At 36.8% G+C, this 15,828-nt stretch overlaps 1 protein-coding gene across 1 annotated transcript; it reads right to left on the bottom strand.

The window, feature by feature from the left end:
- Positions 1-5,806: 5,806 nt before the first annotated feature.
- Positions 5,807-11,164, bottom strand: LOC109207349 (subtilisin-like protease SBT4.15). Its single transcript, XM_019370249.1, has 11 exons — positions 11,025-11,164; positions 10,817-10,905; positions 10,372-10,472; positions 10,129-10,272; positions 9,621-9,726; positions 8,774-9,281; positions 8,169-8,269; positions 7,605-7,826; positions 7,181-7,289; positions 6,595-6,808; positions 5,807-6,415 (listed from the first exon to the last, which is right to left on the bottom strand). The coding sequence occupies exons 1-11, from the start codon at positions 11,103-11,105 to the stop codon at positions 5,859-5,861; spliced, it is 2,232 nt and encodes a 743-aa protein (XP_019225794.1). The 5' UTR covers positions 11,106-11,164; the 3' UTR covers positions 5,807-5,858.
- Positions 11,165-15,828: the final 4,664 nt, after the last annotated feature.

The following is a 15,828-nucleotide window of genomic DNA, read 5'->3' as shown; positions in this document are numbered from 1 at the left end:
AAATAATATTCACGGTATTAGTAATAAACGCGGACCACTAAGTTATGGTTAAATCAGCAAGAATAAAAATGCACCAAAAAATGACACCAAGATTTTTGCGTGGAAAACCCTTCTGAACAAGGGAAAAAACCACAACCCCGAGAGGAGCCACTGATATCACTACAGTAAGGAATTTATACCGTGTAGTAACGAGTACAAATACTCCAAAGAACACTACAACACTCAAAAGAAATAACCCTCTTTTGATATTCCCACCTCACTACAATATCGCTCACTCTCTATTTTTCTCATAGACTATTTTCTTATACCCTGTCTGTGAAACCTCACTCTTTCTTTCTCTCTTTGTTGGTGTGTTAGAAATGAGAGCCGAAGCTCTCTTTTTATAGGCAGAGCCTCGCCTACTACACTTGACATTTTTCTTCTGCAGCCTACCCTTTTTGACAATGCAGAAGAAAAAGTTGCTGCCAACTTTGAAAAACCAACAAAGGAAGAAAAGTCCTCCTAAATTCATGGGATGGACCCCACAAATCTCCCCCTCCAGTCCCATTCACCTGAAGGAGGTAACACCGGAGATTCTAGATTGAGCGCATGCCGACAAGTTCTTTGCAAAGCTCGAACTTGTCTCTTGGTACTACCTTGGTTAGCATATCCGCAGGATTTTCACTCGTGTGAATCTTTTTGACTTGAAGTGATTCGTTCTCCACTTCCTCACGAATCCAATGATATCTGACGTCGATGTGTTTTGTTCTCGCATGGTACATGGAGTTTTTGCTTAGGTCTATTGCACTCTGACTGTCGCAATAGACAACATACTCTATCTGTCGCAATCCAAGTTCTTGGAGAAATCTCTTGAGCCATATCATCTCTTTGCCAGCTTCAGTAGCCGCAATATACTCCGCTTCAGTTGTAGATAGTGCGACACACTTCTGCAACTTCGACTGCCATGATATAGCTCCCCCTAAAGAAGTAAACAAATATCCAGTAGTGGATTTTCTGTTATCAAGGTCACCTGCCATATCAGAATCTGTATAGCCCTTCAAAATTGGATTTGATCCTCCAAAACATAAGCATTCATGTGAGCTTCCTCTTAGATACCTGAGTATCCACTTTATAGCTTCCCAATGCTCTTTTCCTGGATTTTCGAAAAATTTGCTAACAACACCGACTGCATGAGCAATATCTGGTCGAGTGCATACCATTGCATACATCAAACTTCCGACGGCAGAGGAATAAGAAATCTTGGACATTCTCTCTGTTTCCTCCGTTGTTGTAGGACTCATCTTCTTGCTCAACTTCAGATGACCAGGAAGGGGTGTGTGGACCAACTTAGCACTTTTCATATTGAAGCGCTCCAGTACACGTTCTATGTACTTCTCCTGTGACAAGTAAAGCTTCCTTTCATTTCTCGAACGAGTAATTCTCATGCCCAAAATCTGCTTAGCATGACCCAAGTCTTTCATTGCAAAAGACTTATTCAACTGTTTCTTCGACTCGTCAATCTTGGAAGCATTTCTGCCCACAATCAACATATCATCCACATATAGCAGGAGGATGATAAAGTCATCATCAGAAAATCTTTGTACAAACACACAGTGATCTGAAGAAGTCTTCTTGTAGCTTTGCTCCCCCATAACAGACTCAAACTTCTTATACCATTGTCTGGGAGCTTGCTTCAATCCGTATAGACTCTTCTTAAGTTTGCATACAAGATTTTCTTTACCTTTTACCTTGAAGCCCTCAGGTTGTTCCATATAGATCTCCTCTTCTAAGTCACCGTGAAGAAAAGCAGTCTTCACATCCATCTGCTCAATCTCCAAATCAAGACTAGCAGTCAAACCAAGAACTGTCCGAATGGAGGACATTTTCACGACAGGAGAAAATATTTCATCAAAGTCAATACCTTTCCTTTGACCAAATCCCTTGACAACCAATCTAGCTTTGTATCTGGGCTTCAAACTATGTTCTTCAGCTTTAACTTTGAACACCCACTTGTTTTTCAAAGCTCTCATGCCCTTAGGCAATTTCACCAACTCATAAGTATGGTTCTCATGCAGAGATTTCATCTCATCTTGCATGGCTTCAATCCATTGATCCTTGTGCTCATCCTTTATGGCCTCCGCATAACATTCAGGTTCTCCCCCATCAGTGAGTAATACATACTCATTGGGTGAATAACGGGAGGAAGGAGTACGAGGTCTAGAAGACCTCCTGAGTGGAATATCTAACTCGTCCACAGCTTCGTGAGTAGAAGCATCTGCCTCATCAACATTAGCATTGTTATCACCATCACCATCAATATGTTGATCTGGAATATGGTTCTGGGCATCACCATCATCATTGAGCCCACCAACGTCATCCGCATTTGTATGAGGAACTTGATCAAGATTAACTAAACCTTCAGAACTTGGAGATTTTAGCTTCTCCGCTTTGTTAATATCTTCAATGGTTTGATCCTCTACGAAGATAACATCACGGCTTCTCACGACCTTCTTCTCAATTGGATCATATAGCCTGTAACCAAACTCATCGAGGCCATAACCAATGAAGATGCACTGCCTTGTCTTAGCATTTAATTTTGACCTCTCATCTTTAGGCACATGTACAAAAGCTTTGCAACCAAACACTTTCAAGTGGTCATAGGAAACATCCTTGCCATACCAAACTCTGTTTGGAACATCACTTTGCAAAGCAACCGCAGGGGATAGATTAATAACATGTGCGGCGGTCAACAAAGACTCACCCCAAAAGGAATTCGGCAACTTTGCTTCAGAAAGCAAACATCTGACTTTTTCCATCAAGGTCCTGTTCATCCTTTCTGCTAAACCATTAAGCTGAGGAGTCTTTGGAGGAGTCTTCTGGTGTCTGATACCTTGCTACTTGCAGTATTCGTCAAACGGTCCACAATATTCACCACCGTTATCAGTACGAATACACTTCAGCTTCTTTCCAGTTTCTCTTTCAACTGAAGCCTGAAACTGCTTAAAGACACCCAACACTTGGTCTTTAGTCTTCAAGATGTAGACCCAAAGTTTCCTTGAGCAATCATCAATAAAGGTAGCAAAATAAAGTGCACCACCCAGAGTTCTTGTCTTCATTGGGCCACATAAATCTGAATGCACCAACTGAAGCAACTCTGTCTTTCTTGAAGGAGGATGAGACTGGAAAGAAACTCTTTTATGTTTTCCAGCCAAGCAGTGCTCACATTTTTCTAATTTTGCACTTTCAAAATTTGACAACAATTTCTTCTTGGCCAAAACATTTAGTCCTTTCTCGCTAATATGGCTAAGCCTCTTATGCCATAACATTGAAGAGTTATTGCTCTCAACGACATTCACCATATCAACACAGGTAGAGGCCGTAGTCCAGTATAGACCACGACGCTTTTCCCCACGAGCCACAATCATGGAACCCTTTAGTGAGCTTCCACTTTCTAGCACCATTGGTACTGACATATCCCTCATCATCCAAAACACCAACAGAGATCAAGTGCAAACGAACATCAGGTTCATGCTTTACATTGTTTAAAACTAGTTTAGTTCCAATACTAGTTTCCAAACAAATCGTTCCAACACCAGCCACCCTAGATACAGTCTCATTACCCATACTCAAAGTTCCAAAGTCACGCTGAGTATAGGATGAGAAAAATTCCTTCCTTGATGTCACATGAGATGCGGCACCACTGTCCACAACCCATCTTGACTCATCACAAGCAATATTTATCAGTTCCGCATCAAGGACAGTAACAAGATCTTCTGTAGTGACAGTGGCCACACGATTGCCATCTTCTTTCTGTCCTTCCTTGTCTCTATTCTCCTTTTTCAAAATCCGGCAGAACTTCTTTGTGTGCCCTTTCTTCCCGCAATGATAACACTCAATATCTTTAAGTTTGCTTCTGGATTTGCTTCTATTATGTTCTCTGTTTTGAAAACCCCGATTCTTGTTTCTCCCCCTAGAGTCAGTCACCAAGACATCTGATGAGGAGGAACCCTGAGATTTTCTTCTCATCTCTTCATTTAAAAGGCTGCTCTTGGCAAGATCCATAGAGATCACACCATCCGGAGCAGAATTTGATAATGAAGTTCTAAGAACTTCCCAAGAATCTGGTAGGGAACCAAGTAGAAACAAGCCTTGAATTTCTTCATCAAATTTAATGCCCATAGCAGATAACTGGTTCATGATCCCCTAAAAATTATTCAGATGATCTGTCATCGCGGAACCATCGTGGTATTTTAAACCCAACATCTGCTTTATCAGAAACATCTTGTTGTTTCCAGTTTTTCGAGCATACAAACTTTCAAGGTGCTCCCATAGGCTTCGAGCATGTGTCTCCCCAGAAATATGGTTCAAAACACTATCGTCAACCCACTGTCTAATAAAGCCACAAACCTGTCTGTGTAACAAATTCCACTCTTTATCTGATTTATTATCAGGCTTTACAGTGGTGAAGGCAGGTTGATGAAAATTCTTGCATAGAGCAAATCTTCCATTTTGCCCTTCCAAATGGCATAATTTGTTCCATTCAAAGTAACCATTCTACTAATGTTGGCTTCCATCGTTTATCACAAATACAAATACTATTTATTATGAGACCAAAGTAATTCTTTTCTGATGTGGAAGTTCAGACTGTGCTGCAACCACAGAGCATACTCAGACAGAACCTTGGCTCTGATACCACTTGTTGGTAATAAATCCCGTAAAAATAATATTCACGGTATTAGTAATAAACGCGGACCACTAAGTTATGGTTAAATCAGCAAGAATAAAAATGCACCAAAAAATGACACCAAGATTTTTACGTGGAAAACCCTTCTGAATAAGGGAAAAAACCACGACCCCGAGATGAGCCACTGATATCACTATAGTAAGGAATTTACACCATGTAGTAACGAGTACAAATACTCCAAAGAACACTACAACACTCAAAAGAAATAACCCTCTTTTGATATTCCCACCTCACTACAATATCGCTCACTCTCTATTTTTCTCACAGACTATTTTCTTATACCCTGTCTGTGAAACCTCACTCTTTCTTTCTCTCTTTGTTGGTGTGTTAGAAATGAGAGCCGAAGCTCTCCTTTTATAGGCAGAGCCTCGCCTACTACACTTGACATTTTTCTTCTGCAGCCTACCCTTTTTGACAATGCAGAAGAAAAAGTTGCTGCCAACTTTGAAAAACCAACAAAGGAAGAAAAGTCTTCCTAAATTTATGGGATGGACCCCACATATATAATGGAAGAGGATGTATCGATATGTGGTTTCTTATGTTTTATTGTTACTTTAAAGACAATATTTTTGTTTAGTGGTTCCGATAGAATTGATGCTAATCCATTGTTGTGGGACGATGGAAGGCCATTTTATGTATCGATATATTTGATATATAGTGGAATCGTTATGTACTAAATTTTTTTTCCTTTTGGCAAAGAGGTTCAAATTTGTCTATGTAGTATTGGAAAATTGCTCCAATTTTGTCAAAACAAATAGAATTTGCTATAGAAGCTTACTAACGGGGGTATTCCTACGTATGAGAACATAGTAATGGAGAAGGTACAGTCACACCTCTCTATTGCATCTCTATATAACAACTACTCACTATAAAAGCCAATTTTTTTCAGAATCAATTTTTATATTATGTTATAATATATTTCCTTTATAACAAAACCTCACTATAGCAGTCAAAGAAACAAACGAGGCTGTTATAAAGAGGCTTGACTGTAATAGCTAAAATAGGATTCGTTTTGCCTAGTTTGCCCATATTAGCTCCAAAATGGGAAGGAAAGCCAAAAGATACAATATTTACACTACTCCATCAAACAAAGAAGAAATTATGTCAAAATGTATTTATTGAATAACATCTAGCTTTAATAAGTATTAACAAAGAATGGCCTGTAAACTAGGATAGGACTTTTAACATTAGGTTTCTTGCCACTCCAAACTAAAGAACCAGAAAGAAACCAAGATCTTTCTCTAATGAATTTCCCCTTCAATATAACTCTAAAAGACTTCTTCTCATTCTGTTTACTGAATGACAAAATCTTTGGCACAACTGTTATAGAAAGTCCCTTTGGCGCCCTGATTTTCGCCTTGTACACAGCTTTGCCGCGGCCAACATAAGTTACAGTTCTATAATATACTGCAGAAATGTCACTTGAACTTGCATTCTTAAGTTGTAGGTGCATTGAAGGATAGTTCAGACCATCTGTTCCTTTCGCTTTCGGCACGCTTGAACAGTTGTACTTTTTGCTTCCAGTGAGTAATGCAATGTTTGTGCTGTTATACCCTTCTTTGCAAAAATAACTTATGTATGAGTCAAAATCAAGGTCATAGATTAAACCAGGGTTAATTGCCTTTCTGGGATTTATTTGCCCTGCACCTGAGGCTAATTCAGCTCCCACTGGCCTAATCTTCATAGATTTAGCTGAAATGAAACCAAAGAAGTTTGTCAACTTAGTTAGATGGCGTTTTAACTTCTATATATTGACAGTATAAACAACTTTTTACACTATTAGGTCGCTTAAAAAGATAACTGTAAAGAAAATCGTCCATAATAAGGAAGGTTACCTGCTACAACAGGTTAAAATATGTTCGGAATTGTACCTGTAGTCATGAGAGCGGACTTGATAGCAGCAGGAGACCAGTCGGGATGGAAGGATTTAACATAGGCAGTGGCTGCAGCAACATGTGGGCAAGCCATCGACGTGCCTGATTCTACGTTATATTTCACGACGCGGTTGTCTTCATTACTTGCAGTGAGAGTAGTCAATCCTGAATATGCAGCCAAGATGCTCAATCCTGGTGCAGCAATATCAGGCTGCAATAAAAATACTTCAGGTGAGAGAGCAGAGACGTAGTGACATACGCAGCCTATTCTTACAATTCTGCTTCATAAGTGGATTTTGAGTATGGTAGTTGTAAAGCTTCCTTTTCCAAATTGATATTTATTTTATATTATTGTGTCGGCCTATTGCCTCTCTACTTTCAAGGGGGGGCCGAGGTCTACATACACACTACCCTCCCCAGATCCCACTTGTGAGATTACACTAGGTTTGTTGTTGTCGCTGTTGTTATGTCGGCCAATTATAAATATACATTTTTTTTTTGTAAAATATTTTTATCATACAAAAAAATTTACAAAGCGGTGTCGGATGAGACCCTTGATGAAAATATTGAATTGATTTTTTACCTTGAGAATGTTGAGACTGATTGTTTGGGGTCCCCGAGATGAGAAAGAAGCCACAAATGGTGCAGTAATATTTACAGTTCTTGATTTGTATATTACAGCTTGTGGAGATCTGAAAATGCATCCAAAAAAACCATTAGAAAAAAACATACATAGTAACTCAATTATAACATGTGTAAAATTAATTAAATGACAACTACTTTTCAGGAAAATATTTTTTCCCATTTAATTCATAAAATCAATATGCATATATGTAGTCAAACCTTTCTATAACAACCTTGTTTGTTCCGAAATTTTTTGGATGTTATAGTGAAGTGTTGTTATAGAAGACTTATCTTATTCCGAGAAAAACTTAACTTTTATGGTGAACGACTATTATATAGAAATGCTGTTATAGAAAGGTACGACTGTATAGGTTATAACGTACTTTGTAGAATTTATGTACTTTGCAACTGCTGCACCATCTTTAGGATTGGTAGATGTTGCAGGTATAACAGTGGGAAATGCAGTATCTGTCATCTTATCAGCTAATATAATGGCACCAGCTCCTTTCAAGTCTTTGATAAAGTAATCTTGTCCACCACTAGTAAGGCAATATACTATCTTCCCTTTCACTTTGCTCTCGTCTAAAGTTCCAATTTCACAAGAACTGCAACAATAAATGAAAGAAAGAAACATAAAATGTAACGCAGTTTGATTCGACACGTAGTTTACGAAAGAAATAAGGTATGATATTTGATAATTATGGTCTTAAACATGTCATAACATTTACGTGTCTCGAAAAGCATTTGAAACTTGTGATCTTAACGTGCCATATACATTTATGTGTTTATAAAAATTTCTTGTTAATAGTACAATGCAAAGTTTAACATTAAACTGTTTCCGAGTATAAAAATGTGTTATTATTTTTGTAACGGATTAATAAGAAAATTGTGTCAGATAAATTGAAACAGAGAGAGAAATGAATTTTGTTGTCATAACATGTACATACCTTGAATTTCCATGATCAGATGCATTCTTTATTTCAGCAAGAGATCCCGAGGTTAAAGGAAACCATTTTTTCGTCGGTTCAAATGTGTTGATTGAAAGTCCCTATTAAAAAGAATTGCAGGAATTATATAAAACTTGTAACAACACTTCTTCTTTAATTATGTAACGATCAAAAAGTGCGCGCGGTGGGATGATTGAAATCCCTCCATCATCAACAACAGGTCTTGAGTTCGAGTTCTGGAGCCCTATAACTTCTTGATAGGGAGTGTTTTACCCCCTAAGTGGACCTACCCAACATGAATCCGAATTAGCCGCACCAGTACGTTTCACAAATCAGATGATTAAAAAATATATTTTGACACTAGTGATCAATGAAGTGGGTTGAGACTATAAGGTCTCTGGTTCAGATCTCGACAGAAGCAAAAAACAGGTTATTTCTTTCAATCTGTCCAAGCCTTTGTGAACAGAGAGTTACCTGGTACCCGTTGCTGGTGAGAGATAGCAGATATCCCGTGACATTAATTGAGGTATGAGCAAGCTAGTGCAAACACCACGATTATTTATTAAAAAAAGTTTTAAGTGAAGTAAAGGAATTTAGGAACTCACAGAAATTTTGACTCCATTACCCAACATAGCATCAGTTTCAAATTGTCTATCAATGCTACTAGCAGCCACAGTGAAAATCCAAGGTGCAACATTTTCTACAGTTTGCAGAGTAGGACCTTCATTTCCACCAGCACAAGAAGTTAATATCCCTTTCTTTAACGCATGGAATGCTCCAATAGCTATTGTATCGTCGAAGAAATCGCGCGCGGCTCCTCCAACGGACAAGGAAATAATGTCGACGCCATCAGCAATTGCTGCATCAAATGCCGCTAAAATGTCACTGTCTGTGCAGCCAATTTCCCAACATGCTTTGTAACTAGCAATGCGCGCGGACGGGACTCCTCCGCGCGCTGTGCCTTTGGCTAAACCGTATAAGCTGGCGCCAGGGACGGATATTCCAGCAACTGTGGAAGCTGTGTGGGTGCCGTGGCCGTCGAAATCGGCTGGTGTAATTCGATCAGTTGGCGCTACGTTTTCAAGATTGAAGTATTGTGCTCCAATCACTTTGCTGTTCAGTTGTGAAAAATATGGAGTTAGTTATATACATAGATCATGTAAGCTGTCCGGTACATTAAGCTCCCGCTATGTGCGAGTCCGGGGAAAGGCCGGTCGGCCGAACCACAAGAGTCTATTATACGCAGCCTTATCCTACATTTCTGCAAGAGGCTGTTATCACGGCTTGAAAACGTGAACTCCTGGTCACATGGCAACAACTTTACCAGTTACGTCAAGACTCCCTTTCTTTTTTACATTACCATTAAAATTTAACCGTTATAACATATTATTACTCTACTTTTTTAAATTATCATATCGTACTTGAGTTACCTATTATTGTAAGTAAACTTACTTGTTGCATTTAGTGAAGTTGACGCCCTTGTCACATTTGCCTTTCCATTTGGAAGGTGGAGGCCCAAAGCCTTTATCATTGAAACTTGGTGATTCAACCCATATTCCTATATATACATATAAGTTCCAAAAAAGTGTGTAAGTATTGGTTGCATAAGCAGTGTCGTACACAGGATTTTTCATAGATATTTAAAGAAATAAATAAATACTATAATGATAATTTCGCACACAATGTCACCGCTTCAGACAAGGTGTCTACACCCGGCCTATGCACAAGCTTATAGGGAGAGGTTAGGGTATCAGGGCTGAGTCGTTCAAACCCTATATTTGTTTTTAAAAACTATTGAATATGTATAAATTATTAATTTAGAACCGAATAACTTAAATAGATTAGAATCCCGAACTTATAAACTTCAAATTCTAGCTCCGCTTTATTTATATGTTAAGTGATTGTTTGGACTAAAATGTCCATTTGAAATATTTCTAAAATACTAGTATTATATACTAACCTGTATCAATAACACCTACAATGATATCACTTTCAACTTGTGGTATTCTTTTAACATTCTTAGTCATGCCAATAAAATCCCATGATCTTGTTGTACGAAGTTGTCGAATTGTATTTGGAAAAACTGAAATAACATCTTCTCTACCTGCAATCATGTCATATACAAATTAAAAAAAATTGATAAAAATAAAATATAAATTTTAGAAAATATTAAATTCACTTAATATTTTTTATTATTTCATACGAGATAGAACGTCTGCTTCTTCTGGCAATAATTTTGCCACGAATGCATTAAAACTTCTTCCATAGCTGTGTAGTACCCTTGATTCTCTTGTTAGTCCTCTCCTGAAAATTCAAAAATCATCAAAAAAAAAAAAAAAAATTTAGTAACTCCTTAATTTCATCTCGACTTCTTGAAAAACAATTTTTTATTTCATTTCTAGTAACTAACTTCAAGCTTAAAAAATTATCATACTAAAACGGCACAACAACAACAACAATAATAATGAGCAAAGATCTCTTTTAGCCCACGACCGAAACTATTTACATATGGTAGCTGCAAAAATGTATAAAATCTTATTTTTTGTATATAATATACAAAAATGTGTATATTCGCTATTATTTTGAGAGCAGCTATACAATAATAATCGTAAAAATGCAACAAAAAAATATGTGAAAAAGATATTTACTCTCCAAATGCTTGTTTGAGAAGGTTATGGTGATTGTCAAGCAAGAAGCTGGTATCCTTTGGAAGTTCTCCCATATACACAATATATGACTGTTACACATTATAATTAAAAAAATCACTAAAAACTCAGATTTTAACTTAAAATATGGCAAAAAGAAAGAAAAAAAAAAGCAACAATAATCACCAATGTAAAAATTAAAAAAAAATACCTTTCTTTGAGTTTCATTATTTGCATTAACTATAAGACACAAATTGAAGATGAAAATCAAAATACTTTTCCACATTTTCATTCTCTTCTTCTAATTGTTAACAAGTAAAATAAACTAAAGTTGACACTTTAGATTTTAACAGAGTTGAAAGTGTAGTGAAGACTTAGATTTATATGGCTTTGAATGTGGAACTAATTTGTGATTTATATTAATTTGTTAACGAATAATTTGGACCTCTTTGAACAAATCTTTCGGATATTGTTTATTGGTTAATATTTTTGGTTAATTTTAAAAAATTAGCTCTAATTATAGTTGTGTATATTTTTTATATGTAAAATATCAGAATTATGAGCTGTGACAGAAGATATTGTAGAGAGATTATAGAGATTTTTTTATGTTTGTTTCCACTAATTATGGACTTCAATTAATCTATCGCCTAAAATTTATCTAAAGTAGTTAATACTTTCCAAAGATAAACATTATTTTTTTATTAAGTAATTCTCAATATTTGAACTTAGATTTAGATATATATTTTTGCCTTACATTGTTTAAGCCAAAGTATCAAGAATATTCTGTAAAATCGGGTCCGATTTTTGGGTAATTTCTAATATTTTTAGGAGTATGTTACAATGGAAACCTCACAAACAAAAATGGGAATTTTACACTAAAATGAAGTTCTAAATACTTACTTGAGCTGGCATCGTAGCAAATACCAAAATGGTATTAAGATCTGGGCTTTGATTTTCTAATTTTCAAAAAAAAAAATTATAAGAAAAAATTATTTAAAAAATATGATACACAAAGAAGCATGTAAATGATATTGTTTTATGAACATGTAAATGGACGGGATATCCATACATTCAAGTTTATCCAAATTCTATTATTATCTTTTAAATTATAATTTTATTATTTAAGTACTTGAAGAAATTGAAAAAAAATCAGGATAAAGTTTGCATTTAAATATTTATCATTTTTTGCTTTCTTCATGAAATAAATATTGATGGAACAATATGAATTAAAATACCCTTATTTTTTTTATTGAGTTATACTTTTTTTTGTTGGTAACTAACATATTTTATTAATCACCAAGAAGTAATTACAAAACTTAAGCATAGCTAACACAACTTGCTATCTATCCGATTACACTGTAATCTCAACTGCCTAGAAATATAAACTGTACACAAAAGACTTATTTCTAGGAATGACTCTAGCACTAACAACATAAGCTATCTCTTTTGTAATCTGCTCCCATACTCTACTTTTTTGTTCAAATATTCGCTTGTTTCTCTCCATCCAAATGTGGTAAGCAACTTCTGCATAAACCATTCTGAAGACCTGAGCATGTTGTGTTTTCCCTTTGGCACATGCCATTGACCATCGGTAGAATTGCTGCCAATTAGCAAATCCATGAAATTGCTTCTCCATCCAGTTGCACATTTTTGTCCATACTTGTTGAGTAAATTCACATTGCCTAAATAGATGATCTCTTATTTTCGTTGCTTTTCTGCACATTACACATTGTGTATCCACAGTAACCTTCCAATTAGCTATCCTGTCACAAGTCATCAATCTTCTATGCATCATCAACCACATTATGAATTTTGCCGATGGTCTTGCTGCATTGTTAAACAACAAAGCTTTTCATTCCACCCTGCTGTAGTCACCAAGTAAATGTAAGTATATTTGTCTGATCAGGCTTCTGTTGTGATTTTGCAAAAACTGTCTAGCTTCCAGAATTCCATGTGCCTCTATTACTTTCCTTACCATCCAACAAGCTTGCTGGGGTATTGGTATTGTTCTCGTCTGTTGATTCTTGATGTAGTAAATATGAATCCAGCTGATCCACAACTTATCTTGCTTATGAGCTAGATCCCAGCAGTTTTTGGCAATGGATGCTTTGTTCCATAACTTCAAGTTAACAATGTTCAGTCCACCTCCTGCCTTTGGCAAGCAGACTCTATCCCAAGCAATCAAGGCTTTCTTTGTTATTTCATTTGTACCAGACCACACATAGGACCTGCATAGACCCTCTACTATTTTGATCACTTTTGTTGGAAGAATGAATAACTGTGCTCAGAAAGCTTGAATTTCAAACAACACACTTTGGACTAACTGGACTTTCCTGCACTAAAACCAAGAAGTAATCCTTGTAGTCATTTTGTCAATAAGTGGTTGCCATTGCATTATACTTAGTTTCTTTGTAGACAGAGGTACCCCTAAATATTTAAAAGGAAGTTCACCATTGGAGAGCCCCAGCATCTGCAGTATTTGTTGTTTGTCTATCAAAGGAACTCCTCCAAAATAAGCTTCACTCTTACTGAGATTTTCTTGTAGCCCTAAAACCTGGGTGAATTGGTAAAACTTTTGCTGCATCACTTGTACTTTCCTTAGATCACCTCTGACAAATAACAATAAATCATCTGCTAAGCTTAGGTGAGTGATCCCAAGCTTTGCACATCTAGGGTGATACTTAAAGTCCCATTCCTGTTTCAGAATAGCCAAGTTTCTACTCAGATATTCCATTGCTATAGCAAACAAAAATGGAGACATAGGATCTCCCTGCCTCAATCCTTTAGCACCATTAAAGGGCTTAGTTGGTTCCCCATTCACTACAATAGAGTAGTTAACTGTTTGAACACATTCCATAACCCAAGATATGAATAATTGAAGAAATCCTAGCTCTTCCATAACTTGCTTCATATATGGCCACTCAACAGAATCATATGCTTTCTGGAGATCTATCTTTATCATGCACCTAGGAGATATATTTTTCCTAGTATAAGCCTTTACCAGTTCATGAGACAGAAGGATATTATCTGCTAGCTTTCTCCCAGGTGTAAACCCTGCTTGTGCTTCATTAATAATTGTACTCATAATTCCCTGCATTCTTGCTGCTAAAACCTTGGATATCATTTTGTAGAGGACAGTACAACATGTTATGGGCCTGAATTCTTTAACAGTTTTAGGCTTAGACACCTTAGAGACCAAGGTTATGGCTGTGCAGTTGATAGCTCTATACAGTTTCCCAGTGATAAAGAACTCCATAACAACTGTTGTGACTTCATCTTTAACAACAGGCCATACTTTTTTGAAGAAATATGCATTATAGCCATCAACACCAGGTGCCTTGTCATTGTCAATTGAGCATAATCCTTCATAGATTTCTTCTGGGGTCACATCTTTGCATAACTCAATCTTTTGTTATTGATTAAGTTTAGTTCCCATATTCATAACCCTTTTGTATATAGCAGGCAGTGACTGAGCAGCAGTACCCGTCAGTGACTTATAAAATTCAACTATCTCCCTTTGAATGCTTTCTAGATCAGTAATCCTTTTGTCAGTGCTGGATTGTAATTACAGTATTTGCTTCATTTGGCTTCTCTCTTTCATAACAACTGAGAAATATTTAGTATTAGAGTCCCCTAGTTGTATCCATTTGGCTCTGGCTTTTTGTTTCAGAGCTCCCTCTTCTATCAGATCCCATTTTTCCAAATTCTGAATCAACTCCTTTTCTTGCAGTAGCAGCTTAGAGGAGCTACTTGTGTCTATGCTTTTTTGGGCCTGTTCAAGTTCAATTCTGGCTATCTCTATCTTTTGTCTAATGAATTTAAATTCTTCCACATTTAGTTTCCTCAGTACTAGCCTCAATGCTTTTAGTTTCATCCACACATTCTGCATCTTCTGTCTGTGAAAGTTTTGCTTCCAAATTTCCTGCACTTCATGGTTGAACCTCTCATGCTCAGCCTAGATATTAAAAAATTTGAAAGGGATTTTCCTATTTCTGTGCTGATCATTGAAGGTTAATGTCATAGGAGCATGATCAGAGATAAATGGTAGTTCATACACAGTAGATATATGTCCCCATTGCATCATCCATTCATAATTACCAAACATTCTATCAATTCTGCTCCATATCCTGTCCCCAACACCTTGCTTATTGGACCAAGTATAATAGTCACCCTCCCAGGTCAATTCACTAAGCTTCAACTCTTGTATACATTTACTGAAATCTTGAGTCTCAGCCATAGTAACTGGATTACCATGCATTCTATCTTGTAGTTGCAAAACAGCATTAAAATCTCCCCCAATCACCCATGGAATGGATGTCATTTGATCTATCTCTTTCATGTTATCCCATAGCCTTTTCATTTGTTCCGTTGTTTTAAAACCATAAACTATAGACACTGCATATTCCTGATCATTTTTGATGTTTGTGACAACACAATGAAGCACCCGTGCCTCTGCTTTAATCATCTTGACTGAGTAGTAATTAGTATCTCATAGAACCCAAATTCTTCAATTGATTGCAGCATTATAGTTGCTTAACATCTCCCATCCAGGGGCTATGTGATGGATGACACCTCTAGCATTGTGTTCCTTTACTCTTGTTTCAATGATCCCAGCTAAACTAATGTTCTTATTCTTTAGATAGTTTTTCAGCTCCTTCCTCTTGTGCCACTTATTAATACCCCTAACATTTCAGATTAACCACCTCATTGATTGATTTTAGATCCCCCACCTCTATCATGAGGTAGAGTATGCTACTACTAGCTCCTGCTGTTCTACTTTTTTGGCTACCTCTGCTAGCTACATGTGTTAACATAGGGAAGTTTTCCAGGCTGAAGTCTAATACTTGCTGCTTACCCTTAGCACCTGGTTCTATTCCATTACCCTCTGTATCTCTAGCTAACTGGTACTCATTTGCTTGTTGTACCTGCTTTGTTGAATGTTGTTGAGACCTTTCCTTGGTAACTTCATTGACTTTGTCACTCCAACTGCCTTAGGCACCTCAATAGCAGCTGCT

This window comes from Nicotiana attenuata, unplaced genomic scaffold, assembly GCF_001879085.1.
Source record: "Nicotiana attenuata strain UT unplaced genomic scaffold, NIATTr2, whole genome shotgun sequence".
Taxonomy (NCBI): Eukaryota; Viridiplantae; Streptophyta; class Magnoliopsida; order Solanales; family Solanaceae; genus Nicotiana; species Nicotiana attenuata.
The sequence above is the reverse complement of the archived record's forward strand: the minus strand, read 5'-3'. Positions and strand labels throughout refer to the sequence as shown.